The sequence below is a fragment of the Oncorhynchus kisutch genome, linkage group LG21, assembly GCF_002021735.2.
Source record: "Oncorhynchus kisutch isolate 150728-3 linkage group LG21, Okis_V2, whole genome shotgun sequence".
Lineage (NCBI taxonomy): Eukaryota > Metazoa > Chordata > Actinopteri > Salmoniformes > Salmonidae > Oncorhynchus > Oncorhynchus kisutch.
In genome coordinates, this window is record NC_034194.2 from 38593401 (window position 1) to 38619177 (window position 25777).

Below are 25777 nucleotides of genomic sequence, written 5' to 3' on the forward strand. Positions count from 1 at the left end.
AAGTCAAAAGAGATAGAAAGTAAATATGGGTCCAGTGAGCGTTTGGGACGCGGCGATTCAGGCGGTTAGCAGGCCTGTGCTAACAAGCTAACAGTTTGTAGGCCCGGGCTAGACAAGGTAGCAGTTAGCGGACCGGAGCTGGACAAGCTAGCAGTTAGCAGGCCGAATTAGCAAGCAGGGAGATAGCGAGGGCTAGAGAGTTAGCCTTTGGGGGACGTTGCGATGGGGTGAGTCTGTTTATTCCTCTTCATGCGGTGACATCGATAGACCGGTCGTGGGCCCGGGTATTGTAGCTCAGGAGTATGCTACGGTGGTAGCACAGGTGCGCAGGCCGGGCTAGCTTCAAGCTAAGTGGGTGGAAACGCTAGCCAGGAGTAATCATCCGGGGTTGCGGTTTAGCTAGATAGCTAGTTGTGAAGATCCAGCTGTAAAATCCAGCTGAAAAATGTTCCGTTTGCGGTGGGAATCCGGGGATGAAAAATAAATAGGTCCGTTATGCTCTGGTTAGAGTCGCGTTGTTCGAACTGGCGAGAGCTTTCCGAACTAAAGGTTAGCTGATGACCGGTTAGCTGAAGACCGCTAGCATAGCTGGTGGTTAGCTGGCTAGCTTCAGTTGAGGGGTTCCGAAGTAAATATAAATACTTTAGGAAAAATAGCTACATTGGGTGAGGCGGGTTGCAGGAGAGTATTTGGAAGCTTAGGTTTAGCAAAATGTTTTTAAAGAGATATGCGGAGAAAAATATGTAAAAAATGAAGAAGAAACGATATATACAGGGACACGACACGACAGGACGACTTACTGCTACGCCATCTTGGGAAAGATCACAAACCAACGCTACTTTTCAGGTGCATTCAACATGTGAATTCCTCTCATAAATAAAAGTACTGCTGAAGTCAATCTCTCCTCCACTTTCAGCCAGGAGAGATTGACATGCATATTATTAATACTAGCTCTCTGTGTACATCCAAGGGCCAGCCGTGCTGCCCTGTTCTGAGCCAATTGCAATTTTCCTAAGTCCTTTTTTTGTGGCACCTGACCACACGACTGAACAGTAGTCAAGGTGCACAAAACTAGGGCTTGTAGGACCTGCCTTGTTGATAGTGTTGTTAAGGCAGAGCATCGCTTTATTTTAGACAGACTTCTCCCCATCTTATCTACTACTGCATACTACTTAGCTTCTACTCAATATCCACATTATTTATTACAAGATTTAGTTGAGGTTTAGGGTTTAGTGAGTTTTGTTCCAAATACAATGTTTTTAGTTTTAGAAATATTTAGGGCTGACTTATTCTTTGCAACCCAATCTGAAAATAACTGCAGCTCTTTGTTCAGTCATTTCAGTTGCTGTAGTAGCTGACGTGTATAGTGTTGACACTCTGGCCTTACTCAGTCAGTGACATGTCGTTAGTAAAAATTGAAAATAAACAAGGGACCTAAACAGCTACCCTGGGGAATTCCTGATTCTACCTGGATTCTATTTGAGAGGCTTCAATTAAAAAAATATCCTCTGTGTTCTGTTAGACAAGTAACTCGTTGTCCACATTATCAAATCAAATCAAATGTATTTATATAGCCCTTGTTACATCAGCTGATATCTCAAAGTGCAGTATAGAAACCCAGCCTAAAACCCCAAACAGCAAGCAATGCAGGTGTAGAAGCACGGTGGCTAGGAAAAACTCCCTAGAAAGGAACCAGGCTATGAGGGGTGGCCAGTCCTCTTCTGGCTGTGCCGGGTGGAGATTATAACAGAACATGCCCAAGATGTTAAAATGTTCATAAATGACCAGCATGGTCAAATAATAATAATCACAGTAGTTGTCGAGGGTGCAACAAGTCAGCACCTCAGGAGTAAATGTCAGTTGGCTTTCCATAGCCGGTCATTAAGAGAATCTCTACCACTCCTGCTGCCTCTAGAGAGTTGAAAACAGCAGGTCTGGGACAGGTAGCACGTCCGGTGAACAGGCCGCAGGCAGAACAGTTGAATCTGGAGCAACAGCACGACCAGGTGGACTGGGGACAGAAAGGAGTCATCAGGCCAGGTAGTCCTGAGGCATGGTCTTAGGGCTCAGGTCCTCCGAGAGAGAGAGAGAGAGAGAAAGAGAGAATTAGAGAGAGCATACTTAAATTCACACAGGACACCGGATAAGACAGGAGAAATACTCCAGATATAACAGACTGACCCTAGCCTCCCGACACATAAACTACTGCAGCATAAATACTGGAGGCTGAGACAGGAGGGGTCAGGAGACATTGTGGCCCCATCTGATGGTACCCCCAGACAGGGCCAAACAGGCAGGATATAACCCCACCCACTTTGCCAAAGCACAGGCCTCACACCACTAGAGGGATATCTTTATTTATTTTAATTTTATTTTGCCTTTATTTTACCAGGTAGGCTAGTTGAGAACAAGTTCTCATTTGCAACTGCGACCTGGCCAAGATAAAGCATAGCAATTCGACACATACAACATCACAGAGTTACACATGGAATAAACAAAACATAGTCAATAATATAGTAGAACAAAAGTAAACAAAAAGTCTATATACAGTGAGTGCAAATGAGGTAGGATAAGGAAGTTAAGGCAATAAATGGGCCATGGTGGTGAAGTAATTACCATATAGCAATTAAACACTGGAATGGTAGATGTGCAGAAGATGAATGTGCAAGTAGAGATACTGGGGTGCAAAGTAGCAAGATAAATAAACAAATACTGTATGGGGATGAGGTAGGTAGATAGATGGGCTGTTTACAGATGGGCTATGTACAGGTGCAGTGATCTGTGAGCTGCTCTGACAGCTGTACCCAAACAATTCGGCTTCTAATGATAACATGCATGAAACCAAGGCTTTTACGGTTACAGAAGTTAACAAAAGAGAGCACCTGGGGAGTGGAGCTAGGCACTGCTGGGCCTGGATTAACCTCTACATCACCAGAGGAGAAGTAGGATAAGGGTACGGCTAAATGCTATATGAACTGGCTGTCTAGCACATTCGGAACAGAGAGTAAAAGGAGCAGGTTTCTGGGCACGATAGCATAGATTCAAGGCATAGTGTACGGACAAAGGTAAGATAGGATGTGAGTACATTGGAGGTAAACCTAGGCATTGAGTAATGATGAGAGAGATATAGTCCCTAGAGACATTTAAACCAGATGATGTCATCGCATATGTAGGAGGTGGAACAACATGGTTGGTTAAGGCATATTGAGCAGGGCTAGAGGCTCTACAGTGAAATAAGACAGTAGTCACTAACCAGGACAGTAATGGACGAGGCATATTGATATTAGAGAGAGACATGCGTAGCCAAGTGAACATATGGGTCCAGTGAGTGGTTGGGCTGACTGGGAACACGGCGATTCAGACAGTTAGCAGGCCGAAGCTAACACGCTAACAGTTAGTAGGCCGGGGCTAAACAAGTTAGCAGACTGGGGCTGGCAAGCTATCAGTTAGCAGACCCGGGTAAGCAAGCAAGCAGTTAGCAGGGGCTAGCAGTTAGCAGACCGGGGCAGGCAAGCTAGCAGTTAGTAGACCGGAGCTAGCAAGTTAGCCTTTGGGGGACGTCGCAATGGGGGCAAGTCTATTTTTGTCTCTTTGTGCGGTGACTTCGATAGACCAGTTGTGGAGTTAGTAGGGTTCCAAGTAGCTCTAAGTAGCTAGTAGGCCTAGCAGGTTAGCAGAATGGGCCTTCAGTGGGCGTCGCGCCTGAGAAGCCTGTTGGAATCCTCGGGCAGATTGTCGGTATTCCAGTCATAGAGGATTGGCGGGGTTCCGTGCCCCGTACCGGCAGTAGAAGGGTCCGGATATTGTAGCCCAGGAAGTGGGCTTCGGTGGTAGCACAGGAGCCCTTGCCGGGCTAGCTTCAGGCTAATTGGTGCTTGCTCCAGGATGGAAACGCTATCCAGGAGTGGTCACCTGGGATTGCGGTTAGCTGGTTTCGAAGAATCAGATGAAAATGTTCAGAGTTTGCGGTAGGAATCCGGGGATATGGAGTGAAATAGGTCTGTTATGCTCTGGTTTGAGTCACGTTGTTCGAACTGGCAAGAGCTTTCCGAGCTAAAGGTTTAGCTGATGTCCGCTAGCAATGGTTTGCTAACTGATAGTTGGTAGGTAGTTAGCTGGCTAGCTTCAGTTGAGGGATTCCAGATAGGAAGTAAATAGAAATACTTTAGAAAAGGCAGAGGATCCCAGTGGAGAGAGAGGAACCGGCCAGGCAGAGACAGCAAGGGCGGTTCGTTGCTCCAGAGCCTTTCCGTTCACCTTCACACTCCTGGGCCAGACTACACTCAATCATATGACCTACTGAAGAGATGAGTCTTCAGTAAAGACTTAAATGTTGAGACCGACTCTGCGTCTCTCACATGGGTATGCAGACCATTCCATAAAAATTGAGCTCTATAGGAGAAAGCCCTGCCTCCAGCTGTTTGCTTAGAAATTCTAGGGACAATTAGGAGGCCTGTAGAGCATTGCAGTAGTTTAACCTAGAAGTAACAAAAACATGGATACATTTTTGGACAGAAAGTTTCTGATTTTTGCAATGTTACGTAGATGAAAAAAAAGCTGTCCTTGAAACGGTCTTGATATGTTTGTCAAAAGAGAGATCAGGGTCCAAAGTAACGCCGAGGTCCTCCACAGTTTTATTTGAGACGACTGTACAACCATCAAGATTAATTGTCAGATTCAACAGAAGATCTCTTTGTTTCTTGGGACCTAGATTAAGCATCTCTGTTTTGTCCGAGTTTAAAAGTAGAACGTTTGCAGCCATCCACTTCCTTATGTCAGAAACACAGGCTTCTAGCGAGGGCAATCTTGGGGCTTCACCATGTTTCATTGAAATGTACAGCTGTGTGTCATCCGGATAGCAGTGACAGTTAACAATGTTTTTGAATGACATCCCCAAGAGGTCAAATATATAGTGTAAACAATAGAGGTCCTAAAACGGAACATTGAGGAACACCGAAATTTACAGTTGATTTGTCAGAGGACAAACCATTCACAGAGAAAAACTGATATCTTTCTGACAGATAAGATCTAAACCAGGCCAGAACTTGTCCGTGTAGACTAATTTGGGTTTCCAATCTCTCCAAAAGAATGTGGTGATCGATGGTATCAAAAGCAGTAGTAAGGTCTAGGAGCACGAGGACAGATGCAGAGCCTCGGTCTGACGCCATTAAAAGGTAATTTACCACCTTCACAAGTGCAGTCTTAGTGCTATGATGGGGTCTAAAACCAGACTGAAGCATTTCGTATACATTGTTTGTCTTCAGGAAGGCAGTGAGTTGCTGCGCAACAGCTTTTCTAAAAATCTTGAGAGGAATGGAAGATTCGATATAGGCCGATAGTTTTTTATATTTTCTGGGTCAAGGTTTGGCTTTTTCAAGAGAGGCTTTATTACTGCCACTTTTAGTGAGTTTGGTACACATCCGGTGGATAGAGAGCCGTTTATTATGTTCAACATAGGAGGGCCAAGCACAGGAAGCAGCTCTTTCAGAGGTTTAGTTGGATTGAGTCCAGTATGCAGCTTGAAGGTTTAGAGAACATTATTATTTTCATCATTGTGTCAAGAGATATAGTACTAAAACACTTGAGTGTCTCCCTTGTTCCTAGGTTCTTGACAAAGAAGTTCATGAATTTATTACTGCTGAAGTGAAAGCCATCCTCTCTTGGAGAATGCTGCTTTTTAGTTAGCTTTGCGACAGTATCAAAAATACATTTTGAATTGTTCTTACTTTCCTCAATTAAGTTGGAAAAATAGGATGATCGAGCAGCAGTGAGGGCTCTTCGATACTGCATGGTACTGTCTTTCCAAGCAAGTCAGAAGACTTCCAGTTTGGTGTGGTGCCATTTCCGTTCCAATTCTCTGGAAGCTTGCTTCAGAGCTCGGGTATTTTCTGTATACCAGGGAGCTAGTTACTTATGACAAATGTTTTTTGTTTTTAGGGGTGCGACTGCATCTAGGGCATTGCACAAGGTTAAATTGAGTTCCTCAGTTAGGTGGTTAACAGATTTTTGTCCTCTGACATCCTTGGGTAGGCAGAGGGAGTCTGGAAGGGCATCAATGAATCTTTGGGTTGTCTGAGAATTTATAGCACGACTTTTGATGCTCCTTGGTTGGGGTCTGAGCAGATTATTTGTTGCGATTGCAAACGTAATAAAATAGTCCAGGATTATGAGGAAAAAGATCCACAACATTTATTCCATGGGACAAAACTAGATCCAGAGTATGACTGTGACAGTGAGTAGGTCCAGAGACATGTTGGACAAAACCCAATGAGTCGATGATGGCTCCGAAAGCCTTTTGGAGTGGGTCTGTGGACTTTTCCATGTGAATATTAAAATCCCCCAAAATTAGAATATCATCTGTTATAACTACAAGGTCCGATAGGAATTCAGGGAAATCAGTGAGGAACGCTGTATATGGCCCAGGAGGCCTGTAAACAGTAGCTATAACAAGTGATTGAGTAGGCTGCATAGATTTCATGACTAGAAGCTCAAAAGACGAAAACATATATTTTTTTGTAAATTTAAATTTGCTATCGTAAAAGTTAGCAACACCTCCGCCTTTGCGGGATGCACGGGGGATATGGTCACTAGTGTAACCAGGAGGTGGGGACTCATTTAACACAGTAAATTCATCAGGCTTAAGCCATGTTTCAGTCAGGCCAATCACATCAAGATTATGATCAGTGATTAGTTCATTGACTATAACTGCCTTTGAAGTGAGGGATCTAACATTAAGTAGCCCTATTTTGAGATGTGAGGTATCACAATCTCTTTCAATAATGACAGGAATGGAGGAGGTCTTTATTCTAGTGAGATTGCTAAGGCGAACACCTCCACGTTTAGTTTTGCCCAACCTAGGTCGAGGCAATGGGGATAGCTGAGCTGACTACACTGACTGTGCTAGTGGCAGACTCCAATAAGGTGGCAGGCTGGCTAACAGCCTACTGCCTGGCCTGCACCCTATTTCATTGTGGAGCTAGAGGAGTTAGAGCCCTGTCTATGCTGGTAGATAAGATGAGAGCACCCCTCCAGCTAGAATGGAGTCCGTCACTCCTCAGCAGGCCAGGCTTGGTCCTGTTTGTGGGTTAGTCCCAGAAAGAGGGCCAATTATCTACAAATTCTATATTTTGGGAGGGTCAGAAAACAGTTTTCAACCAGTGATTGAGTTGTGAGACTGCTGTAGAGCTCATCACTCCCCCTAACTGGGAGGGGGCCAGCGACCATTACTCGATGCCGACATATCTTTCTAGCTGATTTACACACTGAAGCTATGTTGCGTTTGGTGACCTCTGACTGTTTCATCCTAACATCGTTGGTGCCGACGTGGATAACAATATCTCTATATTCTCTACACTCGCCACTCGCCTTAGCCAGCACTATCTTCAGATTAGCCTTAACTTCGGTAGCCCTGCCCCCTGGTAAACAGTGTATGATCGCTGGACGATTCGTTTTAAGTCTAATACTATGGGTAATGGAGTCAGAGCTAATGGTGGGAAGCTTCGGCGTCTCAGACCCCGTAACGGGAGGAGTAGAGACAAGAGAAGGATCGGCCTCAGACTCCGACTCACTGCTTAATGTGGAGAACTGGTTGAATGTTTCTGTCGGCTGAATGAGCGACAACGGTTGAGCATTCCTACAGCATTTCCTTCCAGAAGCCATGAGAAAATTGTCCGGCTGCGGCAACCGTGCGAGGGGATTTATACTAACGTTACTATCTGTACTTACTGCTGGCACAGACGCTGTTTCATCCTTTCCAACACTGAAATTACCCTTGCCTAACGCTTGCATCTGAAGCTGGGCTTGCAACACAGCTATCCTCGCCGTAAGGCGATTGTTCTCCTGTATATTATGAGTACAGCAACTGCAATTAGAATCAAATCAAATCAAATTTTATTTGTCACATACACATGGTTAGCAGATGTTAATGCGAGTGTAGCGAAATGCTTGTGCTTCTAGTTCCGACAATGCAGTAATAACCAACAAGTAATCTAACTAACAATTCCAAAACTACTGTCTTATACACACAAGTGTAAGGGGATAAAGAATATGTACATAAAGATATATGAATGAGTGATGGTACAGAGTGGCATAGGCAAGATACAGTAGATGGTATCGAGTACAGTATATACATATGAGATGAGTATGTAAACAAAGTGGCATAGTTAAAGTGGCTAGTGATACATGTATTACATAAAGATGCAGTAGATGATATAGAGTACAGTATATACGTATACATATGAGATGAATAATGTAGGGTATGTAAACATTATATTAGGTAGCATTGTTTAAAGTGGCTAGTGATATATTTTACATAATTTCCCATCAATTCCCATTATTAAAGTGGCCGGAGTTGAGTCAGTGTGTTGGCAGCAGCCACTCAATGTTAGTGGTGGCTGTTTAACAGTCTGATGGCCTTGAGATAGAAGCTGTTTTTCAGTCTCTCGGTCCCAGCTTTGATGCACCTGTACTGACCTCGCCTTCTGGATGATAGCGGGGTGAACAGGCAGTGGCTCGGGTGGTTGTTGTCCTTGATGATCTTTATGGCCTTCCTGTAACATCGGGTGGTGTAGGTGTCCTGGAGGGCAGGTAGTTTGCCCCCGGGGATGCGTTGTGCAGACCTCACTACCCTCTGGAGAGCCTTACGGTTGTGGGCAGAGCAGTTGCCGTACCAGGCGGTGATACAGCCTGCCAGGATGCTCTCGATTGTGCATCTGTAGAAGTTTGTGAGTGCTTTTGGTGACAAGCCGAATTTCTTCAGCCTCCTGAGGTTGAAGAGGCGCTGCTGCGCCTTCTTCACGATGCTGTCTGTGTGGGTGGACCAATTCAGTTTGTCTGTGATGTGTATGCCGAGGAACTTAAAACTTGCTACCCTCTCCACTACTGTTCCATCGATGTGGATAGGGGGGTGTTCCCTCTGCTGTTTCCTGAAGTCCACAATCATCTCCTTAGTTTTGTTGACGTTGAGTGTGAGGTTATTTTCCTGACACCACACTCCGAGGTCCCTCACCTCCTCCCTGTAGGCCGTCTCGTCGTTGTTGGTAATCAAGCCTACCACTGTTGTGTCGTCCGCAAACTTGATGATTGAGTTGGAGGCGTGCGTGGCCACGCAGTCGTGGTACAGGAGAGGGCTCAGAACGCACAGTGTTGAGGATAAGCGGGGTGGAGATGTTGTTGCCTACCCTCACCACCTGGGGGCGGCCTGTCAGGAAGTCCAGTACCCAGTTGCACAGGGCGGGGTCGAGACCCAGGGTCTCGAGCTTGATGACGAGCTTGGAGGGTACTATGGTGTTAGATGCCGAGCTGTAGTCGATGAACAGCATTCTCACATAGGTATTCCTCTTGTCCAGGTGGGTTAGGGCAGTGTGCAGTGTGGTTGAGATTGCATCGTCTGTGGACCTATTTGGGCGGTAAGCAAATTGGAGTGGGTCTAGGGTGTCAGGTAGGGTGGAGGTGATATGGTCCTTGACTAGTCTCTCAAAGCACTTCATGATGACGGAAGTGAGTGCTATGGGGCAGTAGTCATTTAGCTCAGTTACCTTCGCTTTCTTGGGAACAGGAACAATGGTGGCCCTCTTGAAGCATGTGGGAACAGCAGACTGGGATAGGGATTGATTGAATATGTCCGTAAACACACCAGCCAGCTGGTCTGCGCATGCTCTGAGGGCGCGGCTGGGGATGCCGTCTGGGTCTGCAGCCTTGCAAGGGGTTAGCACGTTTAAATGTTTTACTCACCTCGGCTGCAGTGAAGGAGAGGCCGCATGTTTTGGTTGCAGGCCGTGTCGGTGGCACTGTATTGTCCTCAAAGCGGGCAAAAAAGTTATTTAGTCTGCCTGGGAGCAAGACATCCGGGTCCGTGACGGGGCTGGTTTTCTTTTTGTAATCCGTGATTGACTATAGACCCTGCCACATACCTCTTGTGCCTAAGCTGTTGAATTGAGATTCTACTTTGTCTCTATACTGACGCTTAGCATGTCTGATTGCCTTGCGGAGGGAATAGAGACACTGTTTGTATTCGGTCATATTTCCGGTCACCTTCATGTTAATGTTACTACTTAGCTTCGGCTGGTGGAGGTCCTGATGAACCATGTCCAGATAAAGTGTCTGGGATGGAAAAGTTGAATGAAAAGAAGTTGAATGAGGGAAAAACAAAAAATATGAACGGTAATTAAAAAGTAAAAACCGGAAAGTTGTCAGGTAGCAAATTAAGGTTGGCAACAAAACGCACAGCAACACGTAAACAAGTCTGTAAGTTGTGACCGGAAATGACGAATCTGGTCATCTGAACATCAACTGTAGCAGGGGGTGTAAAGGGGGTGTAAAGGGGGTGTAAAGCAATAACACAAGTTTTTCCAGCAGCAGACTATGATCGATAATGTCAAAAGCTGCACTGAAGTCTAACAAGACAGCCCCCACAATCATTTTATCATCAATGTATCTCAGTGTGTATTAATGTCTCTGTGTGTGTCAATGACTCTGTGTGTATTAATGTCTCTGTGTGTATTAATGTCTCTGTGTGTATTAATGTCTCTGTGTGTATTAATGTCTCTGTGTGTATTAATGTCTCTGTGTATATTAATGTCTCTGTGTGAATTAATGTCTCTGTGTGTATTAATGTCTCTGTGTGTATTAATGTCTCTGTGTGTATTAATGTCTCTGTGTGTATTAATGTCTCTGTGTGTATTAATGTCTCTGTGTGTGTTAATGTTTCTGTGTGTATTTATGTCTCTGTGTGTATTAATGTCTCTGTGTGTATTAATGTCTCTGTGTGTATTAATGTCTCTGTGTGTATTAATGTCTCTGTGTGTATTAATGTCTCTGTGTGTATTAATGTCTCTGTGTGTATTAATGTCTCTGTGTATATTAATGTCTCTGTGTGAATTAATGTCTCTGTGTGTATTAATGTCTCTGTGTGTATTAATGTCTCTGTGTGTATTAATGTCTCTGTGTGTATTAATGTCTCTGTGTGTGTTAATGTTTCTGTGTGTATTTATGTCTCTGTGTGTATTAATGTCTCTGTGTGTGTTAATGTTTCTGTGTGTATTTATGTCTCTGTGTGTATTAATGTCTCTGTGTGTGTTAATGTTTCTGTGTGTATTTATGTCTCTGTGTGTATTAATGTCTCTGTGTGTATTAATGTCTCTGTGTGTATTTATGTCTCTGTGTGTATTAATGTCTCTGTGTGTGTTAATGTCTCTGTATGTTCCCTCCAGGCACCTACCAGCCCTAGGGGAGTGTCTGGCCACCCTGGTAGGAGCCATGCCTGTAGCTTTCCTGGAGCCTGATCTCAATGCTCACAACCCCCTGTCTGTCTTCAACACCAAGACACCGCGAGAGAGGGCCAGTAAGTCACTACTCTGCAGTCGCAATACTGAATCATAACACTACCAATTTATCAGAACCAATCTATGCTTGACTACAACCCGAATGTCCTTGCATTGACCTCCACTACATCCTTAGTTCTACTGTCAGGGCCGTTTTCCTGGACACGGGGCCTAGTCCTTGACCATGCATTTTAGTCCAGGACCAGGCTTCATCAATGTCTGGGAAACCAGCCCTATGTTTATTAACGGTGTATGGCTAACTGTGTGCTGTTCTCTGTGTAGTCTTGAGTATGCCTGACTCTGTGGAGGAGATGTGTTCAGAGGTGCCTCGTCTGGATCGCCTGCTGAAGGACATCAACGACATCTCAGAGTCTGGAGCACGATACACAGAGATGCCACAGGTCAGGAGGGCATGGACTGTTTTTTATTTTATTTTTATTTTTTATTTATTTCACCTTTATTTAACCAGGTAGGCTAGTTGAGAACAAGTTCTCAATTACAACTGCGACATGGAAGATAAAGCATAGTAGTGTGAACAGACAAGACAGAGTTACACATGGAGTAAACAATTAACAAGTCAATAACACAGTAGAAAAAAAAGAGAGTCTATATACAATGTGTGCAAAAGGCATGAGGAGGTAGGCGAATGATTACAATTTAGCAGATTAACACTGGAGTGATAAATGATCAGATGGTCATGTACAGGTAGAGATACTGGTGTGCAAAAGAGCAGAAAAGTAAATAAATATAACCAGTATGGGGATGAGGTAGGTAAATTGGGTGGGCTATTTACCGATAGACTATGTACAGCTGCAGCTGTTGTTATCACTACAGCTGTTCATATTACAAGAGAGCTTTTCTTTAGACAGTGAACCCTATTTTAAAGCTGGAATCCTCAGCGGTGAAGCTGTCGCGTTCGTTTGCCATAAACAAACAACAACAAAGACACGTTGCTTGTTACGACGAACAGTTTTCTTCGTCTGACATCGTTGCACGTGCGATAGAACACAGAGAATGTACTACCATTTATTTTCACCATGATGCCGGATTCTCCTCCTCCTCCTCCCCAAAGGAACTCATTAAAGCTAGAGCCTTGATTAACATCTGGCATGACGGCATTACGTGGTATAACTTAATGTCACAATTTATCGTGATATAGCTTAATATTCTGATAATGGTGATATTGCTTAATATTGTGGTTAGCGCTTAATATGGTGCCGTCCCATCCCCATTCCCTCCAGGTGATTGAGGTGATCCTGCCCATGTTGTGTAACTACTTGTCCTATTGGTGGGAGAGAGGAACAGAGAACTCTGCTCCACACACCGCCTGCTGCACCACTGTGTGCTCCAACCACCTCAGCATCATCTTGGGGAACATCCTCAAGATCCTCAACAACAACCTGGGCATCGACGACGCTCCCTGGATGAAGAGGATCGCAGGTGGGATACTGGGTTATTATTACCTCGGGGCTAACGTTTTATCAGAGGAGGTTTTAGTGAACTCGTGTGTTGAGGAACCTGGCCTTAGACCGGAAGACTTGCGTTAACTCCATGAGTCAATGCCTACCCACTGGGCACACACTGGTAGAATCAACGTTGTTTCCATGTCATTTCGATGTGATTACGTTGAACCAACGTGGAATCGATGTTGAATTGATGTCTGTGCCCAGTGAGTAGGCTTTAGCTCAACGGGCTAATACAGTCTCATTGCACGCAGGATACCCGCATTTGAACCTAGTTGGTCATGTTTGACGGGCAATGTGATGAATGGTGAATAATGAACACAAAGCTGTGGTCGTAGCATTCCCAGCCGTACTCTTTTAATCAAAGTGAAATTCTACTTTTTGGGAGTGTAGTGTAACAACTCCTCAGTGAGACGAAAATCTGATTGGTTTCGTTGGTATCATTGCAGTCTACTCTCAGCCAATCATCTGTAAGGCTGCAGCAGACCTCCTGAAGAGTCACTTCCTGCCCACTCTAGAGAAACTCAGGAAGAAGACAGTCAAGGTGAGACGTATTCTTTGGACTGCTGTCCATTTGTTTTCCTTTTCTATGAATCATTCACAAGAATCAATCACACAACTAGCATGAATCCCAATGCGAACCTGCCAACTCCTATGTTATTGTTCGGCGTGACAATGACAAGACTCGGCAGTACAGCAAGGCTAGCGCACGGCCATCAAGGAAAATCACTTTTGAGTGATTTTGTAGTTCCCTGACCCCAGGGGGCGATAAAGGAGGAGCCTCTGAAGTCTGACTTTAAAGGAGACACTCAGGAAACCGAGCTTCTGTTATTACTATGTTGTAAAGGTGTTATAACTGTTATTACGTGTTATAACTATGTTATTACTATGTTATAACCCCAGGTGGTGGCAGAGGAGGAGCTGCTGAAGGCTGACATTAAAGGAGATACTCAGGAAGCTGAGCTTCTCATTCTGGATGAGTTTGCTGTCCTCTGTAGAGACCTGTACGCCTTCTACCCAATGCTCATCCGCTACATGGACAACAACAGGTTGTATAACCAAGCCAGCCTTTCCAACACACACATCTGTTGTTTAGGTTCTGGGAAATCTGCAGGCCTTGACAAAATGTTCACTGAATTCATTTAGAATGACACTGTGTACAGTACTGGAGATCATAGTGAGATAGATTGGATCCATGTTTGCTTATTTGGGATTGCTACCTGCAGGTTCCCCCATTGCATATCCTGGACTCTAGGCTACATAACACAACACATGGTTACTATGGCCTCACCTCTTCTTTAGTCCACTTCTCATGAAAACGTCTGTCAAACTCCCACCAGGTCCAGATGGTTGAAGAGGCCTGATGCTCAGTCCAACGAGCTCTTCACCATGGTGGCTGAGATCTTCATTCTCTGGTGCAAATCACACGTAAGACTTTTCACATTAGAATACTACATACAGTGAGTTCATTTATTTTCAAGTTCTGTTTGAAGATTCTTCTCGTTTCTTTCCTTCTTTACTGACCCGGTGGACAGAACTTCAAAAGGGAAGAGCAGAACTTTGTGGTTCAGAATGAAATCAACAACCTGTCTTTCTTGACTGGGGAACGTAAGACCAAGATGTCCAAGGTAAGGACGGAGCAGTAGTGAGTAAAGAAAGACATTCGCAGAAGCGCTCTCACTGTGGTTGTCGGGAAATCCTGGTGGAGGCTTCCAGATATACCTGCTTATTCCCTCACAATTCCAGGAAACTTCCAACCAGGATTTCTCTCTCTCCCTGTGTATCTCTCTCTCTTCCTGTCTGTCTCTCCACAGTCAGGTGGTGACCAGGATAGGAAGCACAAGAAGCGGCGTGGAGAGTTATACTCTGTCCAGACCTCTCTGATCGTAGCCGCACTGAAGAAGATGCTGCCCATCGGACTCAACATGTGCACCCCAGGAGACCAGGAGCTCATCTCATTGGCCAAGATAAGATACAGTCTGGTGAGTTATACTACATTATCCCTCTAACCCTGGAGACCAGGAGCTCATCTCATTGGCCAAGATAAGATACAGTCTGGTGAGTTATACTACATTATCCCTCTAACCCTGGAGACCAGGAGCTCATCTCATTGGCCAAGATAAGATACAGTCTGGTGAGTTATACTACATTATCCCTCTAACCCTGGAGACCAGGAGCTCATCTCATTGGCCAAGATAAGATACAGTCTGGTGAGATACAATACTGTCATATTCCTAAAGTCTTCAATGATCATGTGAAGTAGCGTATTGATGTGTGATCCCGCTACGTTTATATTCACAGATATCCAGGCCTATCCCCAGCCATTTTGGAATGTTTTTAACCCATTCACTCCCTCCGAGTAGTTTCTCACTCCATCCTGTTTCCCTCCAACAGAAAGACACAGACGATGAGGTGAAGGATCACTTGCGTGAGAACCTACATCTTCAGGACAAGGTAGGCTTGGGAAATGTAAAATGATCTGATATTCCACACAGTGTGTACTTTGTATCTCCCCTGGTCATTTCTCTGCGCCCCAGGAAAGTTTGGACTGTAACCTCTGCATTACTCCTTCACGTGTATTCAGCAGACCAGGACATTCAGATGCAGAAGCATTTGTAAAAAAAAAAAAATGTGGATGTAGTTTCAGTGACACCAACTGAAAAAAACATAATATGTTGTTGATTTTATGTTGATATGGTTTAACATTGTAAATGGACAAATTATAATGTGTGTGTGTGTATGTGTGTGTGTGTGTGTGTGTGTGTGTATGTGTGTGTGTGTATGTATGTATGTGTGTGTGTGTATGTGTGTGTGTATGTGTGTGTGTGTGTGTGTGTGTGTGTGTGTATGTGTGTGTGTGTATGTATGTATGTGTGTGTGTGTATGTGTGTATGTGTGTGTGTGTGTGTGTGTGTGTGTGTGTGTGTGTGTGTGTGTGTGTGTGTGTGTGTGTGTGTGTGTGTGTGTGTGTGTGTGTGAAGTCTGATGACCTGGCAGTGCAGTGGCAGATGAACCTGTATAAGGATGTGGTGGTGGTGGGGAGTGAGGAACATGCAGACCCAGAACAAACTGTGGACAGAATACAAAACATCTCCGCTGCAGTCTTCCACCTGGAGCAGGTACCCTTACAGTCAACAGTTACAACTCTATAAAGTCTGTTGTTTACTACGTGATGACTTGATTTTCTCACTGAGACATATGTCTCTTTTACGAGGGTGCCCCTGTTTACAAACACAGCATCAAATACAAAGTACAGAATAAGGATTTAGTAATACAATTATAACAGTCAAAGTGTGGATTATAAGAGTCAAAGTGTGGATTATAAGAGTCAAAGTGTGGATTATAAGAGTCAAAGTGTGGATTATAAGAGTCAAAGTGTGGATTATAAGAGTCAAAGTGTGGATTATAAGAGTCAAAGTGTGGATTATAACAGTCAAAGTGTGGATTATAACAGTCAAAGTGTGGATTATAAGAGTCAAAGTGTGGATTATAAGAGTCAAAGTGTGGATTATAAGAGTCAACGTGTGGATTATAAGAGTCAAAGTGTGGATTATAAGAGTCAAATTGACATCCACAGAAGAATGTTTAAAGATGTAATGTTTTGAGACGTAATGTTTAAAGATGTAATGTCCATGAGACGTAATGTCCATGAGATGTAATGTCCATGAGATGTAATGTCCATAAGATGTAATGTCCTTAAGATGTAATGTCCATGAGACGTAATGTCCATGAGACGTAATGTCCATAAGATGTAATGTCCATGAGATGTAATGTCCATGAGACGTAATGTCCATAAGACCTAATGTCCATAAGATGTAATGTCCATAAGACGTAATGTTTTGAGACGTAATGTCCATGAGACGTAATGTCCATAAGATGTCATGTCCATGAGACGTAATGTCCATAAGATGTCATGTCCATGAGACGTAATGTCCTTAAGACGTCATGTCCATGAGACATAATGTCCGTAAGACGTCATGTTTTGAGACGTAATGTTTTGCCCTCTAGGTGGAGCAGCCTCTGAGGTTGAAGAAGTGTGTGTTTCAGAAGCTGCTGTCAAAACAGCGGAAACGCGCTGTGGTGGCCTGCTTCCGTATGGCTCCTCTCTACAACCTCCCCAGGTAAGACAGGCTTCTAATCACACTTACATACTAGTCAGGACAATTAGAGGTACCCTGATGTGGTGGCCTGCTTCCGTATGTCTCCTCTCTACAACCTCCCCAGGTAAGACAGGCTTCTAATCACACTTACATACGACTCAGGACAATTAGAGGTACACTGATGTGGTGGCCTGCTTCCGTATGGCTCCTCTCTACAACCTCCCCAGGTAAGACAGGCTTCTAATCACACTTACATACTAGTCAGGACAATTAGAGGTACCCTGATGTGGTGGCCTGCTTCCGTATGGCTCCTCTCTACAACCTCCCCAGGTAAGACAGGCTTCTAATCACACTTACATACTAGTCAGGACAATTAGAGGTACCCTGATGTGGTGGCCTGCTTCCGTATGGCTCCTCTCTACAACCTCCCCAGGTAAGACAGGCTTCTAATCACACTTACATACGACTCAGGACAATTAGAGGTACACTGATGTGGTGGCCTGCTTCCGTATGGCTCCTCTCTACAACCTCCCCAGGTAAGACAGGCTTCTAATCACACTTACATACTAGTCAGGACAATTAGAGGTACCCTGATGTGGTGGCCTGCTTCCGTATGGCTCCTCTCTACAACCTCCCCAGGTAAGACAGGCTTCTAATCACACTTACATACTAGTCAGGACAATTAGAGGTACCCTGATGTGGTGGCCTGCTTCCGTATGGCTCCTCTCTACAACCTCCCCAGGTAAGACAGGCTTCTAATCACACTTACATACTAGTCAGGACAATTAGAGGTACCCTGATGTGGTGGCCTGCTTCCGTATGGCTCCTCTCTACAACCTCCCCAGGTAAGACAGGCTTCTAATCACACTTACATACTAGTCAGGACAATTAGAGGTACCCTGATGTGGTGGCCTGCTTCCGTATGGCTCCTCTCTACAACCTCCCCAGGTAAGACAGGCTTCTAATCACACTTACATACGACTCAGGACAATTAGAGGTACCCTGATGTGGTGGCCTGCTTCCGTATGGCTCCTCTCTACAACCTCCCCAGGTAAGACAGGCTTCTAATCACACTTACATATGACTCAGGACAATTAGAGGTACCCTGATGGAAAAACTGGAGGTTTAAATTGTCTCTGTCAACTAAATGAGATACGTAAAAGTTTGAGACTTTGTAGCTGTGACAACAACTATCCCGAGAAAAAAGTCCTCAGTCCTCATGGTGCTATTGTCTCCATCAAATCAAACGTGACGTTCCAGTCCTGTATCTCTGTTATCTCTCGGTGAAGTTGGTGGCATGCTGTAACTATCTCCCTCTCCACCTCCCTAACCTTGTCCTTCCTCTCTGTTATTTCTCTCTGTTGCACACCACCTTCAACACCTTTTTCCTCAGATACAAAATTAACAATTACTTCCTGAACGGCTATCGGTACGTTTGGCTGGAAAAGGCGTTCGCTGAATCAAATTTTGACCGCCTGTTCTCCGTATTAACGGTAATGTGAGACGTCCAGGCTGAATGCTAGCCTGAGTGTTAGTCTGTTGCTGTTCTCTTGCCAACTCCTCGTGGAATTGTCATGGCAAACAGACTGGCACCCAGGCTAGGTGAATGCTTCATCTCTTCCCTCCTCCATCTTATCCTCCAGACTATGGGCTGACCGAACAGTCAACACCACCTACCTACTGCACCTACCACAACCTACCTCCAGTTTACTGCACTGTTGATTCTGATTGGTCAGCCTCAGCTAACAACCAATCAGTGGTCAATCAATGAGCAATCCAGGAAGCATTTAGCTTGTTTACATAAAGATCATCATTGTCATTATGTCTTAGAATCGTGGAATGTTTTGTCTCATGTGATTTGAGTAACATTATGTTTTTTATCTTTATGTATCATTTATTAACTGAAATAATATTTGAATACAGTGTTCAGTGTTTTTAGATATAATTTTAACCACATCCTCAGCCATTTTCTGTATGCTAATTAAGCTATCAAGGATGACCAGTCAGAAGAGCCAGCTCCCATATCGACCAATCACCACCCTGGAATGCTCTTCCTTCCTGTTACACCCTCACATCTCTCCTTCCTTACTCCTCCCTCTTCCAAAATCTACTTGGACACACCTTAATCTCATTCTCCCATCTTCCACTCCCCTTCTCCCTCTCCTCTCCTCCTCCTCTCCTCCCTCCTTCCCCAGGCATCGTTCTATTAATCTCTTCGTGTTGGGCTATGTGAGACTATGGATAGAGACAGAGGAGTACTCCTTTGAGGAGAAGCTAGTGCAGGACCTAGCAGTAAGTACTGGGCATGTTGCGGTGGTGTCTGCCACCACATCAGCCCTAGCCTCAGCCTTGCCCCCTGTGCCCTGTGTTGGCACCGCACCCCTACCCGCCCTCTTCGCCGACAGCCTCTTGAGCACGATGCCCGCCGTCCAACTTCGGGATCGGGATCGCTTCCCGGTCCGCCTGGGTCCGGGGACCTCGACTTGGGCCCCCAGAGGTTCCCGAGGCCCCCGCGCTCTCTCTAGCTTTGTGGCTCGCTACCGGCAGAGCCTTGACAGACATGACAGGCTCAACCTCAGGAGACTCAGTGGCAGCAATGGCTCTGTCTCCGCAGCAAAGCACGTGGCTAGAAAAACAGGCTACGGCATGGGCTATCTCACCACTACTACTACTACTACTGTGGTAAGAGGGGCAGCTAAAGCCCTCAATAGGTGTTAAATGTTTGATGTCTGACGTCGACCATTTAGATGTTGTACGGTACGGTCTCTGCTGTAACTGTAAGTCTGTAGTGATTGATGTTGACGTGATCAAGTGAAGTCTTCGGGTAGCATGCTCGCGCACATCTCAGTCTGGATTCATGCAGAGTTGTGACAAGTATCGAAAATGTCATTGATCTCACTGTAAATATATAGTTGTACAGCTGTAAGGATAGATAGACATATAGACATAGAGTACTGCATAATGTCATAAAACACGACACGGGGAAGAATGTACAAGAGCAGGCCACAATGTAACACCACGTCATTCATCATCATCATCATCATCATCATCATTATCATTGTCCGCACACTTTATTTAGTAGTGCAGCATCTGTTGGACCATAATAGTCTGCTGGCCCATAATAGTCTGCTGGCCCATAATAGTCTGCTGGCCCATAATAGTCTGCTGGCCCATAATAGTCTGCTGGCCCATCATAGTCTGCTGGCCCATAATAGTCTGCTGGCCCATAATAGTCTGCTGGCCCATAATAGTCTGCTGGCCCAGTATCTGTGTGATGGAGACGGTGAGTATGACAGGTCTCCTCTATAACTCCCAGCAATCTTCCGATGATTCAAACTCCCAATTAGACAGCTCTGCAAGCTTGATAATGTCAAAATACGTTAGTTTACTGAGCAACAATCTTCATTTACTCCCGTTACGGCCGGTATGTGCTTCCAAAAAATGGTCTAAATGAACCATATAATAGCAACCGGGGAAAAAAAGCCTTTTCGGCACCTCCAATGTAAATCACTTATGGCTGCTATACTGTACGGTTTGGAAGTCTACACCAACTCAATACATTTGAGCTGCCAAATAGACATATGTTAGATTGCGTGTACAGTTTTATTTAGACATTTCCTGGAAGTACGTATTTGGATGAGTAACAAACATATTTTGACATTATACTCATCATTGACCTCTCTAACACTGATACTGCTTTGTCAGTGATGGGTATTGTTCAGTAGGAAGACAACATTTTGAAACTGAGTGAAAAGGAGAGGAATTCCCAGTACTTAGAACACAGTTTTGTTTTCAAAAGGTTTTCCTATGATGTGCCATACTGATCATACTCTGGTCCATTCATTTGACAGTGTCCCTATCCTGTCCTTCTCATGGGGATACAATCATCAGTAAAAATCCGGATCACTACCACCATTGCAGGCCTCATCTGAGCATGCTAGCATGGGATGCTCCATAAACAGTGTGACTATAATGGGCATGATCATGCATGGTGTGTTAAACAACCCATTAGCCAACCTCTCTGACTCAGAGTTCAGAAACGCTGGAAGTCGTCCAAAAAAAGTAATGGCTTGAAGCTACGCTTCAATCACTAATGTAATAATGTGATCAATGTTGAGTGGCGAGTAAATAACATGGTTTAGCCAGCAGGGTGTCGTCTCTAGTGGAAAGACCAGGTTAGGAACAGAGATAACCCCTGTATTTAACCAGTCTCTAGTGGAAAGACCAGGTTAGGAACAGAGATAACCCCTGTATTTAACCAGCAGGGTGTCGTCTCTAGTGGAAAGGCCAGGTTAGGAACAGAGATAACCCCTGTATTTAACCAGCAGGGTGTAGTCTCTAGTGGAAAGGCCAGGTTAGGAACAGAGATAACCCCTGTATTTAACCAGCAGGGTGTAGTCTCTACTGGAAAGGCCAGGTTAGGAACCGAGAGAACCCCTGTATTTAACCAGCAGGGTGTAGTCTCTAGTGGAAAGGCCAGGTTAGGAACAGAGATAACCCCTGTATTTAACCAGCAGGGTGTCGTCTCTAGTGGAAAGGCCAGGTTAGGAACAGAGATAACCCCTGTATTTAACCAGCAGGGTGTCGTCTCTAGTGGAAAGGCCAGGTTCAGAACAGAGATAACCCCTGTATTTGACCAGCAGGGTGTAATCTCTAGTGGAAAGGCCAGGTTAGGAACAGAGAGAACCCCTGTATTTAACCAGCAGGGTGTAGTCTCTAGTGGAAAGGCCAGGTTCAGAACAGAGCTAACCCCTGTATTTAACCAGCAGGGTGTAGTCTCTTGTGGAAAGGCCAGGTTCAGAACAGAGCTAACCCCTGTATTTAACCAGCAGGGTGTAGTCTCTTGTGGAAAGGCCAGGTTAGGAACAGAGATAACCCCTGTATTTAACCAGCAGGGTGTAGTCTCTTGTGGAAAGGCCAGGTTCAGAACAGAGTTAACCCCTGTATTTAACCAGCAGGGTGTAGTCTCTAGTGGAAAGGCCAGGTTAGGACCAGAGGTAACCCCTGTCTCTTGCGGGATGTCTGTGTAGAAAACCCCAATGAAGATCGTGGAGGAGGAGGAAGAGGAGGAGGTTGAGATCCAGCCAGACCCTCTTCATCAGCTTATCCTTCACTTCAGCCACAACGCCCTCACAGAGAGAAGGTAGGAGGGAATGACCAATCAATCAGTGGTGGAGAAAGTACACAATACTCATACTTGAGTAAAAGTAAAGATACCTTAGTAGAAAATGGCTCCAGTAAAATTACAGTTACCCAGTGCAATACTACTACAGTAAAAGTTTTAAAGTATTTGGTTTTAAATATACTTAAGTATCAAAAGTAAATGTATTTGTTTAAATATACTTATTAAAAGTAAAAGTACGAATAATTTAACATTCCTACAGAATTGTCTTGTTTTTGATTTATTTACGGATAGCCAGGGTCACACTCCAACACTCAGACATCATTTACAAACAGAGCATTTGTGTTTAGTGAGTCCGGGATGTTCCCTGTTTAGTGAGTCCACCAGATCAGAGGCAGTAGGGATGACCAAGGATGTTCTCTGTTTAGTGAGTCCACCAGACCAGAGACAGTAGGGATGACCAGGGATGTTCTCTTGATGAGTGTGCGAATTGGACACTTTTCTGTCCTGCTACAGTAATCATACTGTCCTGCTACAGTAATCATACTGTCCTGCTACAGTAATCATACTGTCCTGCTACACTAATCATTCAAAATGTAATGAGTACTTTTGGCTGTCAGGGAAAATGTATGGAGTAAAAAGTACATCATTTTCTTTAGGAATGTAGTGAAGCAAAAGTCAAAGTTGTCAAAAATATAAATAGTAAAGTACAGATACCCCCTAACTACTCAGATAGTACTTTAAAGTATTTTAACTTAAGTACTTTACATCACTGCAATCAACCAATGTTTTTTATTTAACCTTTTATTTTGACATTGAGTCAATCAACCAATCACTCAATTGATCAATTAATCAATCAACCAATCACTCAATCAACCAATCACTCAATCGATCAATTAATCAATCAACCTAGTGAACAAGTGTTTTTTTTCAATCTTACTTAAATACAAAGAATTGTGTGATCTTAACTTATTTGTGTTATTTACTTTACAAACCTGATACAAGTCATGATAATGATTGGATAATATGTTATTCTCTCCAGCTTCCTGGAAGAAGATCCGTTATATATTGCGTATGCAGACATGATGGCAAAGGTACGCAACTGAAAATTTGAGCACACTTTGGCTGCGTTTACATAGTGTCACGCCTTGGTCTTAGTATTTTGTGTTTTCTTTAATTATTTGGTCAGGCCAGGGTGTGACATGGGTTATTGTGGTGTGTTTTTGTCTTAGGGGTTTTGTGGGGTGTCTACGTAGTCTATGGCTGCCTGAGGCGGTTCTCAATCAGAGTCAGGTGATTATCGTTGTCTCTGATTGGGAACCATATTTAGGCAGCCATATTCTGTGAGTGTTTTCGTGGGTGATTGTTCCTGTCTCAGTGTTTTGTATTTCACCAGACAGACTGTATAGGTTTTCACGTTCCGTTCATTGTTTTTGTATTGATCGTGTTTTGTCTTCATTAAACATGTCTCGAATTAACCACGCTGCATTTTGGTCCGACTCTCCTTCAACGGAAGAAAGCCGTAACACATAGGCAGCCCAGTTCTGATCTGTTGCCCAACTATGGGCAAAAGATCTGATCAGATTGGTCAAAAGTTCAATTAGTGGCTAAAGATCAGAACTGGGCTGCCCATGTAAACACATACTTTCATAATCGAATCCCCGAGCTGACAAGGTAAAAATCTGTCGTTCTGCCCCTGAACAGGCAGTTAACCCACTGTTCCTAGGCCGTCATTGAAAATAAGAATGTGTTCTTAACTGACTTGCCTGGTTAAATAAAAATACAAACAATAACCAGTTAATGCACAGTTGTCCTAACTATAACATGTTCCTCCTCTATCTCCTCAGAGTTGTGCAGAGGATGAAGAGGAGGAAGAAGAAGAAGAGGGGAAAGAGAAGACATTTGAGGTTTCAACCTGTCTGTCCTTGTATCACTAACCCCCAGGCTTAAAGCCTTAGATACTTTTTAATCAAATCTGTCTGAACCCAGTCTGAATCTGTCTGAACCCAGTCTGAATCTGTCTGAACACAGTCTGAACCCAGTCTGAACACAGTCTGAACCCAGTCTGAACACAGTCTGAATCTGTCTGAACACAGTCTGAATCCAGTCTGAACCCAGTCTGAATCCAGTCTGAACACAGTCTGAATCCAGTCTGAACACAGTCTGAATCCAGTCTGAACACAGTCTGAATCTGTCTGAACCCAGTCTGAATCTGTCTGAACCCAGTCTAAATCTCTCTGAACCCAGTCTAAATCTCTCTGAATCCAGTCTGAATCTCTCTGAACCCAGTCTGAATTTCTCTGAACCCAGTCTGAATCTGTCTGAACCCAGTCTGTGCCTTTTAGCCTTGATAAATATCTGACTTGTGGATGATGAGACCGAGATGAGACAGGATTTTAATCAACAGCACTGGCTACAACTGATAACTTCCCATGTCTACGGTGTCAGCTGACAAAGACCAGCCAATGGTTGAAATGTCATTGTCGCTGTGACAACCATGTTCCATTCAACCTTTCAGTACTGTATCTTTTATACATCATCTTTGTCCTTTTGTATCCAGCAGCTGTAAGACTGTTGATGTTGTCACTTTCCTGTGAAATGTGTGAATGTCTCTCTGAGATTATGTTTGATTGTGTATTTTAACCCCTCAGGATTATAGACAATCGACGTATGAACTATGAGGACCGGTTTTTAATGAACAGCGACTACGGCTGACTTCTGTAGAGAGTTCGGCTTTTATTTGCATTTGATCATTAAATGATCCGCCATCCCACTTTGGGCCCACAGGAGAAGGAGATGGAGAAACAGAAGATCTTGTACCAGCAGGCCAGGCTCCACGCCCGCGGGGCTGCTGAGATGGTGCTACAGATGATCAGCGCCAGTAAAGGTGAGGATGTTCTTTATCTACAGTAAAGGTGAGGATGTTCTTTATCTACAGTAGAGGTGAGGATGTTCTTTATCTACAGTACAGGTGAGGATGTTCTTTATCTACAGTACAGGTGAGGATGTTCTTTATCTACAGTAAAGGTGAGGATGTTCTTTATCTACAGTACAGGTGAGGATGTTCTTTATCTACAGTACAGGTGAGGATGTTCTTTATCTACAGTACAGGTGAGGATGTTCTTTATCTACAGTACAGGTGAGGATGTTCTTTATCTACAGTACAGGTGAGGATGTTCTTTATCTACAGTAAAGGTGAGGATGTTCTTTATCTACAGTACAGGTGAGGATGTTCTTTATCTACAGTACAGGTGAGGATGTTCTTTATCTACAGTACAGGTGAGGATGTTCTTTATCTACAGTAGAGGTGAGGATGTTCTTTATCTACAGTACAGGTGAGGATGTTCTTTATCTACAGTACAGGTGAAACATCAGAGCCTTGTGTACTACACAGCATGTTCACCCCCAGATAATATTTTAATCCAAACTCATGAACCCATACATGCAGTGGAATGATCTCGCAGACCATAATCAAAGTCTCGTTCTAGCCATCTATCTGTGGTTAGCACTGTGCTAACAACTTGGGTCCTCAGTCTACTCCTCTTTTGTCCCCAGGTCGACTAGGTCCTATGGTGACCTGCACCCTCAAACTGGGCATCTCCATCCTCAACGGAGGCAACGTGCTGGTCCAGCAGGTTAGATAGACTACATTACATTACCAGAGATGTAGTACTGTGTATGTTACACATCAATACCAGAGATGTAGTACTGTGTATGTTACACATCACTACCAGAGATGTAGTACTGTGTATGTTACACATCATTACCAGA

The 25777-nt window shown here is 44.2% G+C and overlaps 1 protein-coding gene across 3 annotated transcripts in view; it reads left to right on the top strand.

Moving 5' to 3' along the window:
* The window catches only part of LOC109880797 (ryanodine receptor 3), a 284327-nt gene that overhangs the window by 217868 nt on the left and 40682 nt on the right, over positions 1 to 25777 (top strand). For all 3 annotated transcript variants that reach the window (XM_031800945.1, XM_031800946.1, XM_031800947.1), the window contains 17 exons: positions 11211 to 11341; positions 11604 to 11722; positions 12563 to 12761; positions 13234 to 13328; positions 13688 to 13833; positions 14125 to 14212; positions 14320 to 14412; positions 14599 to 14766; positions 15179 to 15238; positions 15766 to 15903; positions 16793 to 16905; positions 19080 to 19176; positions 21915 to 22027; positions 23049 to 23100; positions 23854 to 23913; positions 24794 to 24893; positions 25562 to 25641. In XM_031800945.1, the coding sequence (XP_031656805.1) occupies positions 11211 to 11341; positions 11604 to 11722; positions 12563 to 12761; positions 13234 to 13328; positions 13688 to 13833; positions 14125 to 14212; positions 14320 to 14412; positions 14599 to 14766; positions 15179 to 15238; positions 15766 to 15903; positions 16793 to 16905; positions 19080 to 19176; positions 21915 to 22027; positions 23049 to 23100; positions 23854 to 23913; positions 24794 to 24893; positions 25562 to 25641 (1852 nt within the window). The remainder of the gene's footprint in view (positions 1 to 11210; positions 11342 to 11603; positions 11723 to 12562; positions 12762 to 13233; positions 13329 to 13687; positions 13834 to 14124; positions 14213 to 14319; positions 14413 to 14598; positions 14767 to 15178; positions 15239 to 15765; positions 15904 to 16792; positions 16906 to 19079; positions 19177 to 21914; positions 22028 to 23048; positions 23101 to 23853; positions 23914 to 24793; positions 24894 to 25561; positions 25642 to 25777) is intronic.